At 43.3% G+C, this 24,036-nt stretch overlaps 2 protein-coding genes across 3 annotated transcripts in view; one reads left to right on the top strand and one right to left on the bottom strand.

Moving 5' to 3' along the window:
- The window catches only part of TARBP1 (TAR (HIV-1) RNA binding protein 1), a 102,117-nt gene extending 99,621 nt beyond the window's left edge, over positions 1–2,496 (top strand). The window contains exon 30 of the mRNA XM_065401541.1: positions 1,027–2,496. Coding sequence (XP_065257613.1) covers positions 1,027–1,192 — 166 coding nt within the window. The 3' untranslated portion in view covers positions 1,193–2,496. The remainder of the gene's footprint in view (positions 1–1,026) is intronic.
- Positions 2,497–2,613: 117 nt separating this feature from the next.
- On the bottom strand, positions 2,614–5,172 carry LOC135876169 (cytochrome c oxidase assembly factor 6 homolog). Of its 2 annotated transcripts, none has more exons than XM_065401375.1 (3): positions 5,034–5,172; positions 4,072–4,223; positions 2,614–3,264 (listed from the first exon to the last, which is right to left on the bottom strand). In XM_065401375.1, exons 1-3 carry the CDS (start codon positions 5,170–5,172, stop codon positions 3,169–3,171), a joined length of 387 nt encoding a protein of 128 aa, XP_065257447.1. In that variant the 3' UTR covers positions 2,614–3,168. The 2 variants fall into 2 exon arrangements, with proteins under 2 accessions (XP_065257447.1, XP_065257445.1); XM_065401373.1 differs by having other exon boundaries at positions 5,024–5,084.
- Between the last annotated feature and the right edge of the window lie 18,864 nt (positions 5,173–24,036).

Below are 24,036 nucleotides of genomic sequence, written 5' to 3'. Positions count from 1 at the left end.
CACTAGAAATAGCAGACCTGGATACCTATGGACCAGTGTGGGAATATTTAAGATAGTCACGAGTATTTAGTGATTGGTTATCCCCTAGCTGGCCCATCCTGGAAACACAGAAATCTTACCATCAACGGGAAATTTGTCCTTGCCAAACTCAGTGACTCGATCTTTAGGGGTGATTTTTAAAGTTTTTGGCATCTTTTCATAACTTTAATTACATCTGGAGGCTGAAGTGAAATTTGAGATGCATTAAAACACGAACTCCCATAGGCCATTGAGTGATCTCTATATGCCAGAAGCAGTTTATTCGAGTATGTTTAGCTATGTAAATTTAAAGCACATTCAAAAATCAACCACAAGAGCGGGGAGGTTGCGCGCACTGAATAAGTGATACAGGTACTGTCAGTAAACTGTAAATGTAAAATAAAAACATATTAACTATTTTCACAAAATGTAAAAACTGAAGATTCTCTGTAAAAATGCAAATTCCTTGTTTTCCTGTGGCAAAAAGATTAATCTAGGATTCTTGTATATCAGTCTCATGTTTGAGATGTGGAAAACCTCTATTAGGATAAGACCGTATTATATTTTGGTTAAGTCACAACCAAAATGAACCAATCTGAGTTTTTCTTAAAGCAAAAAGATAGTGGACTAAACTACTACACTGTCTAGTTTCCATTGTCTTCAGTGTTTCTGTAACATTTGCTTCTGAAGCAAGACGCTAGTTTTAGTATTTTGTAAGTTTCCGATTACAATGCTATGGAATTTTTAGGTTTTCTTTTTTTGTGCTCATCAGTTATATGTATGAAGAAGTAAGCATCAGCTACATGGATAAGAAACTTATTCCATGATAGGTGGAGCTGGCAGCAACTAGTGGTGTGAGTGGTGTTTGCTACTGTAGCTCATTTCTTGTTTTTTCTGTTGTGGGACACTTCGGTTTCTCCAGACAGGTGCATATTGGAGACAGCATGAAGTGATATTTCTTCTTTTCTGGGTAAAAGATTTACATCTTTTTAATTTCCTCCTTATTAGAAATGAACATGAGGGAATCCCAGCAAACCTGATTCAGCATCTGGATGTTTGTGTGGAAATTCCTCAGCAGGGTATCATTCGATCACTGAATGTTCATGTAAGTGGAGCACTGCTGATTTGGGAGTATACAAGGCAACAACTGATCAAGCAAAAACAACTGAAATAACTGCAAGAGTCTTGTGCCTTATTTGTAATGCAGCTGGATGGCTTTTTATGGTGCTGTAAAATATGTTTTTAAACACATGGAATAATTACAGACTCAGGGTGAATGACGATGTTTTTAAATTTTGCATGTCATACAACGGTATTATGTAGTACAAAAATTGTTTTTTAAATGCCTTAATGTGTATTATCTGACTGTATACAACTGTTTTATTGGTAATAAATAGTCTTATTTGTATAGTGCTTACATATGTGTGGATCTCTTATTGCAGTGGAAGCAACCAGAGTTAACGGACTCTTCTCCCCTCGAACACACAACTCACTGACATTTAACTGTTTCATACAGTGTACTTCAAAATCTAGGGTTTTTACTATAGCAGTCATTCTGGTCACAACAGCTGTAGCTGAGGCTCAAATGGTTTTAATTTTATCACCCATACTCACTACTAACACCCTTGTGTAGTCTGTGGTAAGGTACTTTAAGTTTTCTGCAGCATCTGGGTACAGCAGACCTGAAATTCTGCAGCTGTCTTAGGTGAAGTTAAAAACTGACATTAAGTATGAAATATCTATTATATTATTCCTTCGTGATGGTCAATTTCATATTAAATTCAGTTTTTTACTCTCCCCCTAAATTTTCAATGTACTAAAAATGTTATCACTTCAAAATCTGCAGAAGTGAAGCTGGAAGTTTTGGCAGAGGACCAGTTAGGGTCTTTAACATCAGGAAATGGGGAAGTGGTTTAGGAGTATGGGATAAATCATATCTATGTTAGTGAACATTTTTAAAACACAGGCTTTAAACACCTAAACAATGTTTGCTGATCCCAGTAAACTCTATGCTTGGTAATTTATCAGGGTGAATTGTTCAGGTGTAGGGCCCTGTCTTAATACACAACATTTTCTTAAGCCTTTTTCACTGACAATTTGGAAAATGCCGTTATTAAAGCAGCTGCTATTTTGCCTAAGGACTATCTCACGTAAAACAAACCTTTACTGAAGCAAATCCATTGTGAATAATACAGGAGTTGGTTATATCATTGCCACCAAATTATACAAACGGGGATATAAGAAATCATACCTGTAGCATTGTATTTTTCACAAATACAGGGGGGAGGGATAGCTCAGTGGTTTGAGCATTGGCCTGCTAAACCCAGGGTTGTGAGCTCAATCCTTGAGGGGGCCATTTAGGGATGGGATGGGGGAACACACACTGTCAGGGACAGTACTTGGTCCTGCTAGTGAAAGCAGGGGACTGGACTCAATGACCTTTCAAGGTCCCTTCCAGTTCTATGATAGGTATATCTCCAAATTAAAAAAAAAAAAAAAAAAAGTTGGTGACATACTAGAGAAACTGTTCACCTACAAATCTCAACTATAATTGTGCAGATGTTTATAAAAATACATAAATGAAGACCAGCTACATATGAGATGCAGTGGTTATTTATACCTCTTGATCTTTATCTAAAATCTTGCCATACAGTAAGACAGCTGAAATTAATTTGATTCACAAAATGTTCAAAGAATTAGCATAGAGTATACCTGCTCGCTTACACTGACACATTATCCTCATAGAGAAGGAGGGAAGATGCAGGAGCTTTTTAGAAAAGTTAGTTCACATGCATAGAAAAACTTGTCAAGTTTGAAAACAGTTTAATATTCTCCCTAAAATATAAATTTATAATTCAGTGCATTAATTTCTGGAAAACACTGCTTTTCATCCTAGTTACATGATAAAAAAAATTCAGGTATAGGAAAAATTATATACCATATTTCTTTGATACACACACTTACAGTCACTGTCTTTTTCGTTTAATTACTGTTCTCGCATAAAAGCGAGACATTGCAACAAGGAAAGCAGCATGAATTTCTAGAGCTACAGTACAGTTAGTTTTAACTCAGAGTTCTTGTCATATTTCAGTACTTCTCTTCCATAAGATTATTCTTTAATTGATTGTGTTTCAATAAGTTGATGCGTAGCTATGACTTTTCAGTAGTCCCAGGAGGCTGATATTCTCCTGCTTGAAGCTGTTCTTTGTATTTTAAAAAGTCTCTTCTTTTGTCAAAGTATTTTACCTGTTTTAAAGAGAGATCACTTTATGTTCATCAAAGCAAACTGGTGTAGTATGGGACTCCAACATGAAAAGTTCTTATTCACACATCATCTAACAGGATTGTGGAAAGAACAGTCTTTGATCATTATTTAAACATACATACTTGACCAAGTTGATACAGAAAAGTTGTGTATGTTAATGGTTTAGAAAATGTGAACTCAGTCGTTGAAGCAGAAAAAATGGGATGTAGCACATAGTAATACATTGGTCTCAAGTACCATGCAATTGCAAGCCCTGCCACTATTACATGAGCATTCTCCCCTTGAGGTCAAGGTTTTCACTTATGAAATATTATCCATTAATTTCCCTGTTTCTGGGAGTTGACAGGACGTTTCCCAAATACCTTGCCAGTGGTATCTCAACATAACTTAGATAGGGTGAAATCTACTTCACCAGTTATCTGACTAGGCAGTCTTCTGGATTTAATACACACTTTGTTTTTTCAATGTACCACTCCATGAAACAAATACCCAATCTTTAAGAGGATCTACAATAGTAATGCTTTGCTCACTGTGCAGCAGAAGTTAACTATTTGTAGGGCATTGCTTACATGTGTTTATGCTAATGTGCAAATATTCTGGATAGTTACATAACTGGAAAAATTAAAGGGAAGCAGTGTCAAATAAAAAACAAAATTATTGTAAGGTATGAATAATGCAGATTGCAGCATTACTTAAATGCTTATATAAACTAATTTATGTGCAGAAGAAATTCATTTTTGATACAACAGGTTGCATCTTATGACTGGTGAAAAGCTACTAGCACTCACCCATTGCTGTGGACACCTAGATTCAAAAGAACATCTAAGCTTCTGACACCTAGATGCATCTTCCATATTTTCATCTAAGCATGTCCAGTATTCATCCCTGGCTCCCCAGCAAGCCTTCCTTTCCTCCATTGATGGCGCTGACATTTTTATTACTGGCAAAATAAAATAAAATTGTAAATGTCTTGTCCCCTTTAAACACTGATCTGCCTATTGCCTCAAGTTTATTCACACACAAATATTGCACTGGTTAGTGAAAAAGGTCCAAGAACTGGCAAGATGTGGGACTTTATTTGTAATGGCTTCAATAACCTTGAGTGTGCCACTTGATCTTGTGCCACAGTAAACTGTGGAGAACTAAATAAAATGAATCATATTGCTGATAGGCAGCTGCTGTACGTCTGAGAAGCTTAACCCTACAAGAAATTATAGTCACCAACATTTAATTTTAGAAAGAGGGCAGGTGCTTCACATCAGCCGGCTTCCACTTACAGGAACCAGAAAGGGTCCGCACTTAACAAAATACCAACGCAAATTACAAATCTGGGTATATGCTCCCTTTAAAAGAGCAAACACTAAACTACACTTTAAATCAGTGTAGTGATATGACAAAGCTGCACTAAGGCTCCCCCTTTCCTGGCCCCTGTTACAGCTCAATAACAGGAATCTGAAGCTATTTCCCCAGGCCCCAACCTGATAGAAACTCTGATCGGGTGGTGAAAACTAAGCGCCTAGACAGCGAAACCACCACTCCCGTGAGAGGGGCTGACGTCGGCCCAGCCCCCTGGGAGAGCAGCAGGGAAACCCCCGGGTGCCCGCGGGGCAGGGAGCGTCTCCCCCGCCCCACAAGGTGCATTAACCCCACTGCACACGGGTTCGGGGCCGGCCCCGTCTCCTCCGGCAGAGCCGGAAGGCGGGATTCTGGCGTCTGTCCCCAGGCCCCTGCCCCACTCACCCGCCCCCGCCGCGTCCCTCCGGCAGCCGCACAGCTGAGGCTGTGACCCCGGACCGGATACAGATCCAGAGAGCCAGAAGTGACGGTAGCAAAGACAACACATGGGACCGGGATTTTGTGCGCATGCGCAATGCTGCGGGGGCTGCCATTTCCGCGTTGCTAGGAGACGCTCCCGGGCCTAGTAGTGCCACCTCTTCCTGTTACTCTCGCTCCCGGGCCGCAGCGTTAGGCAGGGGATGCTGAACTCCCACGGGGGCGCCCCTGAGGCTGCTGGGGCCCGGGGCGGGGCTGGAGCGGGACCTATCTGGCCCAGGCACAAATAGCCTGGTTCTTAGGCGAGGGGTGGAGCCTGAGCCAGGTTAGCGCTGCGGGCTCCCCAGCGCCCATCTGCGCCCCCCAGTGGTCAGGCCGGGTGCTGGGAGTCAGGCAAAGCCCCGCTGGTGCACAGCCGAGTCCTGCCCTCGGGCTGCAGCCCCAGGCGAGGGGGGAGGGGAGGTTGTACCCGACTGGGCTGAAGTGTGAATCCTGAACGTGGCTTTGTTACTCGTGATCGACTCTCTCACGAGCTGCTCGGTTGGCACCATTTATACACCGCGTAACACCTGATCCTGCCAATGCTGAGCCCGGCAAATGTCGCAGCTTCGTGGGCCGAGGCTGATCTGTGGTCTTATCACAGTCAACGGTGCTGGGTAGCGGGAGGTGCGCGGGATTCAGGACGCAGCCAAGCATGGGCGTGTCGAGGATAAGCCGGGGGTCTGTGGACACGTGATTGATAGGACCACACATATTACAATGTATTTTTACTGTAGCACCTGTTTAACTATCAAGCCATACCGACAAGCTGTAGGGAGCTAGAATGACAAAGCTGCGACCAGTGTTTTTCATGTCCAAACTGGAGGGGTGTTCTCCTCTGCTTTGAAGTGTGGAGGCAGACCAATAACTAGGGCCCTACCAAATTCACAGTCCATCCTGGTAAATTTCACGGTCATAGCATTTTAAAAATCTTGAATTTCATGGTTTCAGATATTTAAATCTTAAATTTCATGCTATTGTAACTGTAGGGGTCCCAACCCAAAAGAGGGTCATGGGGGAGGATCGAAAGGCTATTATAGGAGGGTCACAGTATTGCTGCCCTTACTTCTGCACTCCCTTCAGAGCTGGGTGGCCGGAGGGTGGCAGTTGCTGGCCAAGAACTCAGCTCTGAAGGCAGTGCTGACACCAGCAGTAGCAGAGAAGTAAGGACGGCAATACCGTATCATCCCATCCTTCTGCGCTGCTGCAGGCAGAGGCACTGCCTTTAAAGCTGGGCGGCCAGAGAGCTGCGACTGCTCGCCAGGCGCCCAGTTCTGAAGGCAGCACTGCCACCAGCAGTAGTGCAGAAGTAAGGGTGGCAATACCATACCATGTCACCCTTACTTCTGCACTGCTGCTGGCGGCGGTGCAGCCTCCTGGGATAGGTGCCCGGCCAGCAGCCACTGCTCTCCTACAATAGCCAGATTTCACAGGGGAGACCAGATATCATGGTCTGTGACATGTTTTTCATGGCCATGAATTTGGTAGGGCCCTACCAATAAATGTGGCTGCATGTAGGGACTAGGGACTATGCCTTCCTGGAATTTTCTACCACCGCACATATGTGGGCAGTGGACCAAGAGCCTCTGCTTCTGACAGAGCTTTTGGGAGTTTTTCTAAGTCCCCTACCGCCACCACCTTCCCCTTCCAAAAAGGAAAAGGCATTTTTACTTATTGAAAGCAAAATACAGTAACTCCTCACTTAACGTTGTAGTTATGTTCTTGAAAAATGTGACTTTAAGCGAAACGATGTTAAGCAAATCCAGTTTCCCTAAAGAATTAATGTAAATGGAGGGAGGGGGGTTAGGTTCCGGGGAATTTTTTTCCGCCAGACAAAAGACATTATATACATATACAGTATAAGTTTTAAACAATTTTAAACAAACAATTTAATAATGTACTCAGCAATGATGATTGTGAAGCTTGGTTGAGGTGGTGGAGTCAGAGGGTGAAAGAGGGTGGATCGTCCAGTTGCTCCTCTTGCTGTTCTTTCCAAAGTGCCGGGGGGTGCTCAACCCCTGGCTCTGCCCCAGGCCTGCCCCCCACTTCACCCCTTCCCCCAAGGCCCCACCCCTGCCCCACCTCTTCCTGCCCCTGCTCCATCCCCACCCCGCCTCTTCCTGCCCCTCCTCCACCCAAGCGCACCACATCCTCACTCCCCCCATTCTCTCCCAGAGCGTCCTGAACGCCACGAATCAGCTGATTGCTGCGGGCAGGAGGCGCGGGGAGGGAGGAGTTGCTGACCTGTGGGGCCGCTGGTGGGCGGGAGGTGCTGGGGGGGGGGGTTGAGGGGAGCTGATAGGGGGGCTGCCGGCCCACCCTGGTTCCAAGCCCCCATTGCCAAATAACGTTATAAGCAAACATTGCACAACTTTAAATGAGTATGTTCGCCAATAGATCAGCAACGTGACAATGAAACAATGTTAACCGGGACAACGTTAAGTAAGGAGTTACTGTACCCAATATTCCTGGGCTCCTTCTGACCAGGGGGTTTCTTGGAGCTAGCCCTTCCTGAACCCCTTCATCTCCCATGCAGAAGTGGGGATTATTGCTCAGACAGACCTGTCCCCCGGCCCCAACTCAGGTCATGTCTGATGGGGACAAGAAAAAACAACCCCAATACCTCCCCTGCTCCTCCCCACTCCTGGGGCCACATGGCACAGCTGCTGCTCCTCGGTCACAGTGAAAGATGGCCCAGAGGTACAGAGGAGGATTAGGTCCCTCAACTGCCCTTTCCACACTCGGGCTGGTGATGGCAGCAGTCATAGAGCCTCAGGCTGCAACAGTAGTGCCCATCCTCTAGCTTCTGCCCAACATGCTCTGTTCCACTGGTCTCAAGGGCTGTAGTTTAAGTGCCAAAAATGGCAGCCGACTGCAGACAGCAGACTTCTAGAAGGTGTAGCACATAGTAAGCAATATCATAACTATGTAGAATATATGAATTCTGATGTCTATGCTTACAAATTAGTACAGCTTTGTATGGTGTTCGAAAACCTCCTGGTCACAACTATAATCCATATGTTCTAGCAGGAATTGTTTCAGTCTAACTGTGACAGTCAATTTTAATTCTTTGTGCTTCTGTTTGTAATACTCATTGTGACGCTGTATGGAATATGTGGGACACTTTATGATATTGTTGATACCAATATTATAAAATTGTGATGAATCATTCCAGATATACCACGTGAGGTATCTGTGAAAACGTTATAATTTGCCGAGTGTGATAATCTTGTTTATATGTTTGTATCACCTAATAGTATGAGTTATAGATATGTATGAAATATCTATATTTCCAAACTTGTGCTATGTTTCTGGTTGACATCCTAGACAGATTGGCATCAGCACTAACCCTGCTGGATGGCCCATCAAGGGTCATCAGCGGTACAATGAACCCATTGAAAGGAGCCAGGGAATACACCTTATGAGTCAGCATGACTTGTAGGGGCAGGCTATGGACAGAGAACTTTAGGGCTTTTCCGTGCCCATGTGTTGTAAAGCTTGTGTTTGGGACAGAGGAAGTACAAGCCACATGGCAAGAGGAATATAAAGGGCAGCTGCATCATCTCCATTTTGTCTTCAATCCTGCATCTTACCTCTGGAGTGACTTTTCTACAAACTGAAGCTCTGAACAAAGGAATGAATGACCCATCCAAGCTGTGGATGTGTCCAGAGGGACTTTCAAGCCAGCAAACTCACCAATATTGCTAAGAACCCGATAGATGGACTTTGAAGTTTCTGTTGTATCTGACTGCTTTACCATTTAGCAATTGTCTTCTTGTTCTTTCTGTTTTCTTTGTAATAAACCTTTAGTTTTAGACACTAAAGGATTGGCTGGCAGCGTGGTATTTTGGATAAGATCCAACCTAATATTGACCTGGCAATGTGGCTGGCCCTTTGGAGTGCAGAAGAACATTTTGTATAGTGAGCAGAGTGTTTTAAATAACTTCTCACTGTACTGGACCTAGGTGCTGATTAGGAGCAAGAGAACTGGAATGCACTAAAGGGGGCTGCGTGATTTTTCTTTAACTTCTTGATAACTAGTGTGAGAGATCAGTGTGAGAGACCAGTCTGTGGCTGGTTGGTGAGTTTAACTTCAATGTTAACCACCAGTTTTGGAAGTATTTGCTGTCCCTTTTGCAGCCTTCCCTGACCTTGGCATTTTCAGTGTGGGCTACCTCAGGCATCCCGGGTCACACTCAGTAGTTGTTGTGTATCAGTATAGAACTTTATTTTGCCAACTTTTTTCCCACTTGAATTTTCAGTGGAGGAGAAATTTACATAGCTCCTTAATTTTCCTTCCTTTACATATGCACCAATATCATTGATTTTTCTCATCTGCAGGGAATCAGTGAATTTTTAAAGGGAGAATATTTAAAACCTGGAGGATATTAAGTTAAAAAAAGGTTAAAGTAGGTCACAGGATGTCATTTTCATTTAAATGTTTCTATGTGATATTGGAGGGTTGTTTTGTTTTTGTTGTTGCACAAGATGGATACAGAACATTTGATGTTCCTGTTCTTCTGTGTTTCTGTTGTTTTCATCTAGTCTGCAAAATGTATCAGGACTGAATAACAGGAGAAGGAAGTCCCTGGCTGTGTGGTGGTTTGAATGTGTATAGCGGTTGGGAAATGAGTTTGATTGACAGCTCTGGAGACCTGTGCTTATAAATAGGACTGGTACAGCACTGCCAGGGGCAGCGAGCTTCCCCCATGAGGCCCTGCCACTATAACTTAACCCTGAGCTGGAAGGAACCATCTCCGAATGTAACAGAATAGTTTAGGTTCCATGGCTAATTCAATCCTTTGCTACGTCTGTCTGCTACGGTGCCAATTAATAATAATCCGGGATGTAGTTTTTGTGTGCTAGTGCCTATGTGAATTGCAACTTGACTGAGCCTACCAGCTCATTTCACATAGTTCTCCCCAGCAGCCTTCAAATAATTACCACAAATATCTTTCTGTCGTTACTGATTCCTGGGCGGGTTTAAGCCAGTGACCAGTACAAAACAAGAATGAATAAACAGTATTTTTTTAGTATGATGAGAACTTACCCGTAGCACCTTTATAGGATAATACATGTAGTTTAAGATCTGGTTATTTGGGTGACTGGTCAGCTCAGCTTGAAAACAAGATCACAGTGGAAATACTAGCGAGAAATACAGAATAGTAAATCCTATTTAATGACTTTATTTCAGGCTTGGGAATCAGCTAGCAGAGTTCCATGTTTGTACCCAGAAGAATCATGGCTTTCAGCAGCCCGTAATCTCTAAACATTTTTGCAGTTTACTGGTGGCAGCCTAAAAAGCAATGGAATTTGTTTCCATGGGAACCCGCAGAGCTGCAATTTTGAACAGTCTGGAATTTTGACAACAAGAGACAGGTTTGTAACAAGGGCCTGATCCTGAGAGATACTGAGCACTTACACCGCCAAATGATGTGAGTGGGAGCTGGTAGGTGTCTAGCACTCCTCAGCACCACACCTTAAAAGCAGAGGGTAAGATTTACAAGTACAGTGTTACATTTCTCCACTAGGGACACTTGGTGCTAGAGTCACAAAAGGACTTAGGTGCCTAACTACCACTTTAGGCACCTAAATCCCAGAATCAGGCCCCACTGGGATTCACAAAATCCTTTCTCAGCTGCCACCAAATGCTGTAGGAACCTAAACTCGCTTGACACCTATGTTTTTGCAGTTAAAGTTCCCTAGGCACCTATGTTTCTGCCTCTGAGTATGCTCATTGCTGCCCCCATGCCAGGCATCTGGATGCATAAACCCCAGAGCGATGCACGAACTGTGAGAAGACAGGCATTCTTCTGCCTAACTCAGCTGTAGGACTTGATCTGGTAAGCATGCTCTGAGTTTGGGCCCTACAGGTGAGTTTACACAAAATGCCAAGGATAGGGAGGAGGTCCTGCCTCATATTCTTTAGCCCAGCATTTAGGGTACTCACTTGGGATGTGGGAAACCCCTAATTCTCATCTCCTCTCCACCAGAGGAGAAGGGATTTAAACAGAGGTCTGCTACCTCATGGGTAAGTACTCTAATCACTGGGCTACAGGGGAGTCTGATGTGGGCCTTTCTCAGTTTCTCCTGTTGAATCATAGAAATGTAGGGCTGGGAGGTACCTTGAAAGGTCATCAAGGCCAACCCCCAGGCTGAGGCAGGACCAACTAAACCTAGATTATCCTTGGCAGGTGTTTGTCCAACCTGTTCTTACAAACCTCAAATGATGGGGATTCCAGAACCTCCCTTGGAAGCCTATTCCAGAGTTTAACTGAACTAATCTGAAACTTCAGATCACCTTCTTTCCTGTTTGAATAAAGTTTGCTTTGAGGGGTAATCCTCAGAAGAATCCACTTCAAAGGGGAACTAGACTATAAAAGTGAGGGGCAAAAACACACCATGTATTTTCTCTTTCTAGCTCTCTCTTTCACCTAAGAAGACAAAGGAACCAGCCCTTTGGACTGTGAGGGCAGATCCTGACTTGAGAATTTGGTGAGCTGGGAACATGTGGGAAGGGATTTTTCCTTGAACCAGTCTAGTTTGTTTAGTTACTGTAGCGGGGTGCTTACCCCGCTCCTGCCTGAGGGGTTTAAAACAGCCTTGGCAGAGGGCTGGGGCAAAGGGAAAAGCTACTGGGCTGATTGGGGAAGTAGCCACAGCTGGGCCACGCCCCAATCAGGCCCCAGCTGGCCCTATATAAGAGGCTGGGAGCCAGGCAGCTTGCAGTCTCTCTCTGCTTTCAGAGAGAGAAAGGCCTGGCTGCAGGGAGCTAGACAGGGTACTTGTCGTGCAGCAGGGTTGGGGACCTCCAGCCTGGAAAGCCCCAGGCTGTGGCCTAGTATTAGGCCAAGGGGTACTGGGGGTTGCAGAGGGCAGCCCAGGGCTAGTCCAAGGCAGCAGGTCCAAACCCCACCTTACCTGTGATGAGTGGCCTATACTGCAGTCTGCCCCAGGGAGCGGGAGCTAGTTGGTGACTGGCAGTGGCCTTATTCTGAGGTGAGGTAGGGATAGTGGGTGGGGGTTCCCCAGGGATGGGAGACCCTAGTACTGAGGGGGGTACTGCCAGGGGGTAGCACCCCAGATATAAGGGCACCGGGGTCTGGGAGGGACACGGGGCCAGAGAACAGGTGGATCACCAGCCTGCAGGGGGTGCTCCAGGATGCTGGAAGAGCTAATTACTGAGACGACCAGCAGGAGGCGCCGCAGGGGTGAGTCCAGACTGTCTACAGTTACCAGAAAGCATTTTATCTTTTTCTTTTGTAACTCTTTCTGACTTTAATGCCTTATACATGTACTCACTTAAAATCTATCTCTTTGTAGTTAAATAAATTTGTTTAATTCTTTAATCAAAACTAATCCAGTGCTGTGTTTAAACTGAATTATTTGGTAACTCCAGTCAAAGTAGCGAACTGTTGTACATTGATCCCTTACAGAGGCAACAGACCTCTAATATCTGAACTGTCCAGGAGAGGGCTGGACACTGCAGACCACACATTTTTGGGGAAAATCTGGGACTGGGAGTATGTGTTGAGGTCACACTGCAAGTGGTAACCAAGGCTGATGTGTTGCTGACAGGCTATTGGGGTCAGAGTTGCTGGACCAGGACTATAGCTATACACAGACACTCAGGGTGCGACCTGCATGCTGTTTGTGTGCAGCTAAGACGGGGGGTTATATCAGCAAGGCATTGTGAGGCACCCAAGGTTGCAGGGCAGGTGATGACACCACCCCTTGCTAGTCTGTATTGCACCCCATCTGGGAGGTGGGAAACCCAGGATCCAGTCCCCCTACTCTAGTGACTTTTTCAAATTATTTATCCATAGTGCAACAGCTTTGGGGCTTGAACTAGGGCTCACCCACGTCCCGGGTGAGTACTCTAACCACTGGATTAAAAGGTCACTCATAAATTTTACTCTTTATTGTAAATGTAAGGGAGTTGACATTTTTTACTTCAACTAAGACCTCATCAATCTGAAAAGGTTGAGAAACACTGACCCAGAGAGATCGGTGCACCTCAAAGCCAGGAACTTTATCTGCAGCCATTCATTTGGCCTCCAAGATTGAGATGGCTGAGACCTTGGATCACCTCCTGCCCCCAAAGAGTTGTGCCCCATGGTAAAGCTTTTCTAGCCTACCAATACAACCAAGTTATGGATTGCAGCTATGAAGCAGCTGTCCTTTGGCACAGATTCATCATAGTTAACATTTGTATCATGGACAAGCAATAACTGTAATTATAACCATATTTTTTAAATTGAGCTAAATCATGGCAACGCTGGTGAGCATGGCTCAGCATTCACATCGCACTCCATGTCAGTACCCGGCCAAAGCCAGGGAAGCTAACGATCCAAGCAGCAGACCAAATTCAATGATGAATCCTGGTCATGTGCTACCTGAGGCATGTTGCGCATACGCTAAGAAGAAGCTGGCAATGCTGTTGTGACTGGGTGAAGGGAAAACCATGTTGTAACTGTGTAACCTCTGACTCAGTTGTGTTTGTAGATGGGCTGTGAAAGTATGAAATTAGATAACCTCCGATTTTTTTCTTCCAAGAAACACAGATAATTTGGTTTAAATGTTGGAGTCTTCTCAACAGGACTTTAGTAAGAGGAACCCCTGTATAATTAGACCACCACCCCAACGTTCAAAACCTGGGCAAGGTAGAACATGCTTAGCTGGAAGAGCTTAAAAAAACAATTATGATAGAGGTATAACAGACTGTTTGCTCCCACACTGCCCAGAGCAGCTAGGAAACTAGATTACATGCAGGAAGCAGGCCTGTAAATCAAAGATATTAAATCAAATCTAATGGTGCTGTCACGTTAGCATTAAAAAAGATCTCAAGTAATTGAGTTCAGCAGCAAAAATAAATAAATAAAATTCAGTACCAGGTAATGCAAACTCCTCTTTTTTGCTTAACACTGTGTTTAATTTGAATGTTTATGGTAACCAATTCACAAAACAAACAGAGTTTTTCTGAAAACTGTATCCTGTTAACACATGAGGTTGCTGCTGGATAACATTCAGTATGGTTTGAGTCACTGAGTGTGGCCTGAGAGAAAGGAATTGGGAATGGGTCTGTAGAGAGGACCAAGGACATGGGCTGAGCAGTCCTTGGAGAACCCTTTAAGCCAGCAAGCTGGGGAAGAAGGCTTGATTGATGAGGGTTTTTTTTTTAATTTCATTTGGAGTTCCCTTTGACTAAAAACAAACCCCAAGGTGGGGATAAGATTTGACCCACTACAACTTGCATGGTTTGTGTGTGGAGCAAGGTGGGGGGGGGAAACTGCCTCTGCTCATTTCCTAATACATGCTTTGACACAATCCATATTCTAATCTCTTGCAATTTTATTTAGACACGCAGTGATAGTTGGACTATTTTTTTGTAAGCCACAGCAGTGTGGTAGGTACTGTTTATTGACCAGTGTTTATAAAGGAATTTAAGATCCTCTGATGGAAAGCACTATAAAAATGCGAAGTATTTATTATGATTATTATTAAAAGGGGTGATGTAAATGTCGGATATTATTAGCACTGATTGAATAGAGGAGAATGTTTTCTACTCTTTTACGATCAAACATTTGAGAATTAAAGTTTTATTAGCACAAACATTTTAGAAAAGTGAATTTCAGGTTCAACTACAGGACTATTTGCTGATCGCGAATATCAGATTGTATTCTGAATTTTAAAATTCACGGTTTGTGATGTATTGGTCAGTTCCTTTGGTCATCCAATCAAGGAACAGAAACAGTACCATGTGACTTTACATGCTATTTATCAGCCCAATAGAAACTACACAGTTTGGATATTTGTGATAAACTGTTTTTAGTGATCTCCAGACCATGAATTATTCACTGTAGAAATTTGCAAATAATTTTGTAGAATGAGTGTACTAGAGAATTTTGCAATTTGTTTGTAGAAAATTTATAAACAGGAAAAAAAGCTTAATTTGTCTAATACTTCAGTTATTTTAAATTATTCATTCAGCTCTAATTATGATTGTGATAATTTTCTTGCCACTACTGTAAGAATTCTAAGCATGCCTATCTTGTCTCTTACTTTGGAGAAAATGTGCCCTTAACATAAGAAACTAGTTCAAGATAGTGTTCTGGAAAGACAGAAATCCTGGCTGATCCCAGAAGATTTTTGAGCTGAGCCAACTGTGAACAATCAAAGCTTTTTGGGTTCATTTGCTTTTAGTGATTACTGCGGTGTGAAAGAAATGGGTAATCATCTTCCAAGAATGTCCCAGAATGTCTTGAGGTGAAGTGTTTGGGGATTTACATAGTATTCCAGATCTATGATCAGCTGATGCCTGTTAACTGGAATGTATAATACATGCCCATTATTATAGACTGTAAATTCTCTGGCTTCCAGTTAACATCTTATAGTACAGAAGTGCTACATTTCTTGCCTAGTAGACTATTTATCCTACATTCCGCTGAACTATATCTAACAGACTGCACTTTGTACCAAAATGATTTGTCTTCCTATATGTTTGGAAAGCAATTAGCATATTGTGATGCTACTGTAATATGAATAATTATGAAAACATTGCTCATTATTCTATAGTTAAGGCTTCAGCTTTGTACTTATGTCAAGGGTTCAATGGTTGACTTCGCCAGTGTTCTCAGTGGGACTGAAGCCACAGCGGCTCACACTGGCAGCTGTTGTTCTCAAAGGGCTTGACTCTCTGCTCCTGACAGCAGTGGACACTCCTATCTTCTCTGAGGACAAGTTGGCTTCTCCCATATGAGAATAGTGTGACATGGTGGTCATTTTGGAAGAGGACAGTTTTATGAGTTTCTTGGAAGATCCTATTTTTCTGCTTCTTCTGACAGAAACTGTGTTGAAAAATCATGCCCAAAATGACCATTAATCCTAAATATTTCTTTTTAAAAACCACCAGTTGCACCGCAGCTATTCAACAGAGAAGGTAGGAAGTGGAAACCTCACGGGGTGTATGTAGGCTGGGGCATGAGGGAGATGGAATTTGGCGTGTGTGTGTGTGTGTGTGTGTGTGTGTGTGTGTGTGTGTGTAGGGTTAAGTAGAGAGATTACTAGGATGATCAGAGGAATGGAGAACCTGCCTTAGGAGAGGAGACTTAAGGAGCTTGGCTTGTTTAGCCAACCAAAATGAAGGCTGAGGGAACATATGATTGCTGTCGTTAAAGACATCAGAGGGATAAACACCAGGAAGGGAGAGGTATTAAAGTTAAGGGCCAGTGTTTGCACAAGAACAAATGGATATAGACTGGCCATCAACAAGTTTCATCTAATTTTAAGACTGTTTTCTAACCATCAGAGGAGTGAAGTTCCGGAACAGCCTTCCAAAGGGGATAGTGGGGGCAAAAGGCTAACTGGTTTCAAGACTGAGCTTGAAATGTTTATGGAGAGGATGGTGTGATGGGACTACGTACGGTGGCATATGGCCCATCAGCAACTGCTCTTAGCAAATTTCTCAAAAGGCAGGTGATGGGACACTAGATGAAGAGGCCTCTGCCTTACCACAGAGAATTCTTTCCCAGATGTCTGGCTGGTCGGTCTTGCCCACATGCTCAACTGATCACCATATTTACAGTCGCAAAGGAATTTTCCCCCAGGTCAGACTAGCAGAGACCTTGGGATCTTTTAAGGAGAATTTGGGACCCGGAGGGAGCGGAAAACAGAAGTGAACATTTTGGTTTTCTCACTGCTTGGCAAAACAAAGCAGCTGTAAATCCAGTTTAACTGGCCCATATTTTATGGCTGTTTTGTGCTGCTCCATAATGAAGTGAAGTCAACCAGAGTGCACCGCTGAACATGGCTGTGAAAGTGAAAGTAAAAAATATGATTTGATGTTGATACTTCATATATTCATTAGAAATATTACATGGTGACATTCTGTTTCAGTTTCTCGTTTAGTGTTCATGTATGATATTTTTAATTTAAAAGAACAAGGAAGTTCCCAAACAAAAACCACAATGGCATCTCTGCTGGGACCTTCTAGGGTATGTCTACACTGCAATAAAACACCTGCAGTTGGCCTATATCAGCTTACTTGGGCTTGTGGGCCTCGGGCAACAAGGCTATTTAATTGTGGTGGTGTAGACATTCCAGCCCTTGGATCATGTTTCACCTTTCTCTGCTACATTGAGCAGCCCATTATTAAATATTTGTTCCCTATGTAGCTACTTACAGACTATAATCAACTCACCCCTTAATCTTCTCTTTGTTAAACTAAATAGATTGAGCTCAAATCTATCACTATAAGGCATGCTTTATAATCCTTTAATTCTCATGGCTCTTCTTTAAATGCTCCAATTTATCAGCCTCCTTCTTGAATTGTGAGCACCAGAATGGGACACAGCACTCCAGCAGCAGTCGCCAGTGCCAAATATAGAGGCAAAATGACTCTCTATTCATACTTGAGTCCCATGTTTATGCATACCAGGATCGTAGCCAGGATTTTGGCCACAGCATCACACTGGGAGCTCATGTTCAGCTCATTATCCATCACGACCCACAAATCTTTGAGAGTCACTGCTTCCCAAGATCGTCCCCCATCCTGTAACTATGGCCTACATTCTTTGTTCCCAGATATATACCTTTACTTTTAGCCATATTAAAACACACATTGGTTGCTGGCTTCCAGTTTACCAAGTGCTCCACGTTGCTCTGAATCAGTGACCTGTCCGCTTCATTATTTACTACTCCCCCAATTTTTGTGTCATCTGCAAACTTGGATCAGTGATGACTAAGGCTACGTTTATGTCACAGAAGTCAGGGAATCCATGACTTCCAGAGACCTCTGTGACATTCTCTGCTTCAGCCCCAGGGGCTGCAGGACTCTGGGGCTGGCAGCCAGTGGGGCCCTGGCAGGGTTCCGGCAACAGCAGCGACAAGCAACAGGGGGCCCCCTGCAAGGTTCCAGAGACAGGTGACAGACTCCTGAGGGGGGCCCGCCTCAGGGTTCCAGCGAAGGGTGACAGCCTCATGGGGGGGGGGGGGGGGAGAATAGGAGGAAATATGGTCAAGAGTGGGAACCCCATAGCTCCTAGCCACCATGGTGGCGGGGGAAACCATGGCGCTGCAGCGCCATGAGCAAAAGTCACAGATAGGTCACAGCTTCTGTGAATTTTTGTTTATTGCCAGTGACCTGTCTCTGACTTTTACTACAAATAACCATGACAAAATCTTAGCCTTAGTGATGATTTTATATATTCTTCCAGGTCATTGATAAAGATGTTAAATAGCATAGGGTCGAGAACTGATCCCTGCGCGACACCACTGGAAACAGATGAACTCTCCGTTTACAGCTACATTTTGAGACCTATCAGTTAGCCAGTGTTTAATCTATTTAATGTGTACCATTTTAATTTCATATTCAATTTTTTTAATCAAAATGTCATGCAGTACCAAATCAAACACCTTACCAAAGTCTAAGTACATTACGTCAACACTATTGCCTTTATCAACCAAACTTGTAATCTCGCCAAAAAAAGATACCAAGTTAGTTTGAGGATCTTTTCTCCATTAAACCCTGTTGATTTGCATTAATTACTTTACCCTCCTTTAGTCCATTATTAAGTCATGTGTTAACTTGCCCACGGTTATCCTGTTTCCCTTTTTAAAAATTGGCACACCATTAGCTGTCTTCCAGTCTTCTGGAACTTCCGCAGTGTTCCAAGTCTCATTGGAAATGAACATTAATGGACTAGCAAGTTCCTTAGCCAGCTCTTTTAAAACTCTCGGATGCAAGTTAACTGGCCCTGCTGATTTAAAAATGTCTAACTTTAGTAGCTTCTGTTTAGCATTTCTCTGAGATACTAGTGGAATGGAAAGAGTATTCTAATCACCATATTATGAGACTGCATCATCTGTTTTTCCTTCAAATACAGAAAAAATATTTATTGAACTCCTCTGCCTTTTCTGCATTTTTATTGATTTTTTTTCCCCATTTCTATCTAGTAATGGACCAATACCATTGTCAGGATTATTTTTGTTCCTATTATATTTAAAAAAACTCCTTATTGTCCTTAACTCTGCTGGCCATTGATTTTTTTCCTTTTGTCTCTTGCCTTCCCTTATCAATTTTCTTCAATTCCTAAGTTGTGATGTATATTCATTATTATCATCTTCCCCTTTCTTCTGTTTGGTATAAATATTTTTTTTATAGTTGCCTTCACGTCCCCTCTAAATCAGGTTGTTTTTTTTAAGCAACACAGCCTTCTTCCTCAGTTGTAGGATTGTGACTTTTTGAGCATTTAGTAAGGTGTTCTTAAAAGATTCACAATTATCATTCACATTTTTTCTGATTAAAATCTTCCTTCCAGCTGATTTGGCTCACAAGTGTTCTTAGCTTTATGAAATTGGCCATATTAAAGCATCAATTGTATATATTACTGGTATGGACTTTAATCTGCTTGTACATTATAAAAGTGATCAAGGTATAATCACGTGTATCTAAGCAAGCAGTAAATTTTAGTTCTGAAATCAGTTCTTTATCTTTTCAGACAAGGTCTAATATAGAATTCCCCTGTACTGGCTGCAACACTTCCTTAGTTACAAAACTATCATCTATAATGTTTAGAAATTCCAAGGACATTTATCATTTCTAAATGGGAAGAAAATGGAAGGGGTAAAATCCTGCTGGAGTAGGAGGAGGCAGCAGGATAGTTCTGTTGGAGGAAGGAGAGGAGGATTAAAGGAATTGGCTCCCCAGTCCATTTCCATCAATTATCCTTCCTCTAGAATTAGAATGAACCTGGTACTGTAGGGGTAAAGAAGTTGCATGCTATAGTTACATGGGATTTTTTCCTCCATGCTCTGGGGGGGGGGGGGGAGGGGAGGGGAAATGGAGTTGAGGTATTATAAAACCAGTAGTCCTCCTCCATTTCAGCTTGAACGGGCAAATCACTGAAAGGTCTAGGTCCTGCTGAAATCTTGCCCCTTCCTTCTCCCCCTGCTTGTAGCAGGAGCTCTTTGAGTCAACCCACTCTAGTTATTTTTGCCAGGAATGCTGTTCCAGAGCCTGGGGACTTGTGTGACTGCACATTCGGCACATGCCTTGGGCTGGCCCTGTCATCTTACTGGCTATTGATTCAGCACTAGGCCTAAACGCTGGGATCCCAGTGAGGCCTAAGTGTCTGTGTGAACTCTCGTAGTTTTGGCAGGATTCATAAAATTTGGGCTGCAGCTTTGATTTCCCTGGCTGGCTGGCTGACCATTTGCAGGGTACTATGGGGAGACATAAAAGTGAGCTTAGCTACGTCGTCGCCCAGCAATACATTTTACAATCCCTCTGGCAAGGATTGTTTTTGAAGCTGCCAATCCTTTACTGGTTGCAAAAAAGTCATTTGATTTTTGCCAAATACACGTTAAGTGCCTCTCTCTGATATCTATGTATCTCCCTTTCCTTTTGTGATTTTTGGATTTGGATGGAAACGTGGTAGGATGATCGCTTGGTTACTATGGAAATCCACACTGTTTTTTGGAACAAATTTGTGTAACGTTTTCCTTGTGCACTTATCAGCAATACCCTCTAGTGGAAAATGCCTGTATTTCATTGGCCGTGTTTTGTGTGAACAGAAGGTAATGAGTGAAGCTGTTGAATCATGAAGTGCAATAGCTGAATGCAAAGGTTCAACTGGAGTTTAATAAAGGATTTCAGGACTAGATTCAGCTTCTGAGGAGAACTAGTAACCAACCACTTTTCAGTTTTCAGTAAGCATCCTGTCCTATGTCATTTCAGGGCATCCAGGTGAGTCGCTAAGGATCAGCCTTCTTATTCATTTTGTGTAGCTTTGAAATTGTAATCTCCCTCCAGAGTATACTGACTTCTTATAAGGAGGTTTGGATGAGGAATTGGAAGCTGAAAATTACTGCTATAGAGTCTTGTTTCTGGATCTACTTGCCCAAAATCTCTTCATCCCAAAAATGGATTTACTAGCTGTAAGTAAGACCAGTGAAGTATTCCTGATAAAAACTAGCTTGATTAACTCATCAGAAACTGGATAGATGGGGACCACTTTTAGAGGGAATTCTTAACTGGCCACGGTGCTAAACGGGGCATCTTCTGTTGAGGTCACTGTGGTTAAAGCTGTGAACAGTTGTTGCACATGAAAGGAAAATCAGGCCCAAACCGATAGCAGTGTGACATATTGACCAGGGAGAGTGTTGTGAAGCTCTTTGGTGCAGGATGGAACTGTGCCCAGGCACTGCGGAACCTGCTCCAGGCTGCTTAAAGCACATTTTGGATCTTTCAGCTGAAGCAGGGGGCAAGGACAATATGTCTCTGTCCTATATACAGCTTGCTCTTGCTTGGAAATGTGACAATTTCTGTAATGCAATGAGAGATTCCATTAATGTGATGAATGACTGCAGAGAAACTCCACTTTTCAACATGAGCAGTAAGTGGCACCTTTTTCCTCCTAGGATGTCTGACACAATCCTTGCTCCTCTGTGCATCCAAAAGCAAAACAAAACTGTAATTCTGATTAACAAGGAAGAAGACTGTGTTGGTCTTACTCTGATTCCTTCGGAACAGAATATCACAGGCTCTATGTGAATGTTACTCACATCTACTTTGCTTATACTTATGTATCATTTGAATGAACAAGTTATCTGCATCTCATTTTAATGATGTACAATCAGTAGATAGCTTATATAGCTTAGTTTTAATAATTTTCTGAAATATTAGAGAAAATTGAAGGCTTAATTTAAAGCTGGTTTCAGACCACCTAGTTCTAGCTGAGTATGGGACATCTGACTCATTTTTCACCTGGCTAAGATTCTTTTCCACAGTTTCTCCAGTGTTCTGAATGTCAACTCTTTTTGCTTGTACTTTCAGGCATGCATAATCATTTCATCTCTTTTAATTTAAGAAATAATATAGCCCTAAGAAAATTAAATTAAAAACATGCCAAGAAAATCCTGTTTTATATTCCTGTTTGAGGTCCTGTAGACCCTCGGTGCTGTATCTTATCTATACATAACACCAGTTGCTATAAAACATTTCAGTGCTAGACAGTAACAGATAGTTGATGTGTCCAAGAGCGTAGAGCCATGTAGTTGTCCAGCTGTGCTACCCAACCCAATAGGGAAGCATCTGTAACTAGCTTCTTTGAGTGGAGGGGGAAGGAAGGGAACCCCTAAACACATAGTCTCTTTGTTTTCCCACTAGGTGAGTGATGCCAGGATGCTCTGGGGAATTGAGACTTGTTTGTCTAGGGTATTTTGGGTCTGAGTGTAGACTCAGGGCTGCCCGGGGGGGGGAGGCAAGTGGGGCAATTTGCCCCAGGCTCCACAGGGGCCCCCACGAGAATATAGTATTGCCCCTTTATTTATGGAAGGGGCCCCCAAAATTGCTTTGCCCCAGGCCCCCTGAATCCTCCGGGTGGCCCTGTGTAGACTGTCTGTAATCATGCCTGCAGTCACCATGGATGGAGCCTTGTGAAGGGTGTCAAGTAAGTGCAGGAGGCCTGGTGGCCTAGAAGGATGAACAAGCTGTCATCTGAGGGCTCAGTCAAAGTTGAGTGATGAGGTCCCTCTCTCCTATGGTTTGTATGCTTTGGCCAATTCCAGAGTCGCTCCAATAAAATCTATATTCTGTGTGGGGATTAAAGTGGACTTTTCTAGGTTTAACTGAAGTCCTAAGAAGTGCAGGAGGCTGAGAAGGGACAGAACTGACTGAATTTCCCAAAATGTTTGCCCCATGAGCAAACATAGGCTGTCCTGGTGACTCAGGTATGCTGTTACCACAGAGAGCGCCTTCGTGAAAACTGTTGGTGTTGCCAAGAGACCGAAGGGGGGAATTCTGTACTGATAATGTTCTAGGCCTACTGTAAAGAGCAGGAACCTCCTGTGCATTGGGTGAATGTCTGTATGAAAGCAGGCATCCTTCAAATCAAGAGCTGCAATCCAGTCACCTTAGTTTAGGGAGGGGATTAAACAGGCCAGGGTGGTCATCCTGAATCTTGAATGATATTTGAAGATATTTAGGTATCTGAGATCCAAAATGGGTCTACAGCCTTCCTTCTTTTTGGGAATGAATAGAAACCCTTTTCCTTGTTGAGGATGAACGGGCTCTATAGCTCCTAGTTGGACAAGGGAGTTTACTCCCTGTCTGAGGGTCCTCTTGTGAGAAGGGATGGAAAGGAATTCTATGGAGTAGCCAATGGAGATCTCTAAGAACCATCTGTATGACATGATATGTTGCCACATTGGGGGTAAAAAACTGGCAAGGTGGCCACCAAAGAGGGTGAGGGTAGTGTGGAGGCTGGTTGGTGGCTCTTGAAGGTCCCATCAAAATGACTTTTTGGTGTGAGGCTGGGACTGAGGGAAATGATGGCAGGGTGTTTCCTGTACTGGGGGTGTACCCCTTGTTGTTTCCTGGGCAGACTCGTTGCTCCTTTGATGGTAACAGGGCTGAGGAGCAGGATGTTGTCTATATGGAGGTGGTTTGGAGTACTTCCTCCAAGGTGCTGGATGTAAATACCCAAGGAGTGGAGAATTGCACAGAAGTCTTTGAAGGTGTGTAACAACTAGTCTGATTTTTTTGCTAAGCAGATTGTTGCCCTTGAAGGGGAGGTCTTCCATGTAGCGTGAACTTCCTTGGGAAAACCAGAGGAGTGAAGCCATGAAACCCACCTCATGACAACTGCAGTCACCATGGATTGGGAAGCTGTGTCCACTACATCCAACAATGCCAAGAGGGATGACCTCGCTCTCAGCTTTCCCTCATCAAGAATAGCCTGCAACTGAGGCCTGAACTCCTGTGGAAGCTTGTTAGCAAACTCAATTTATTATCATTAATAAAGTTGTATTTAGACATCAGTGCCTGCTAATATGCTCTATGAAATTGTAGGCTGGTGAAAGAGAAACTTTTTCTTCTGAGGTGATCCAATCTTCTGGCGTCCTTGTTGGAAGGGATGGCTCTAGATTGGTGCAGTGGTTGC

This window comes from Emys orbicularis, chromosome 3, assembly GCF_028017835.1.
Source record: "Emys orbicularis isolate rEmyOrb1 chromosome 3, rEmyOrb1.hap1, whole genome shotgun sequence".
Taxonomy (NCBI): Eukaryota; Metazoa; Chordata; order Testudines; family Emydidae; genus Emys; species Emys orbicularis.
The sequence above is the reverse complement of the archived record's forward strand: the minus strand, read 5'-3'. Positions and strand labels throughout refer to the sequence as shown.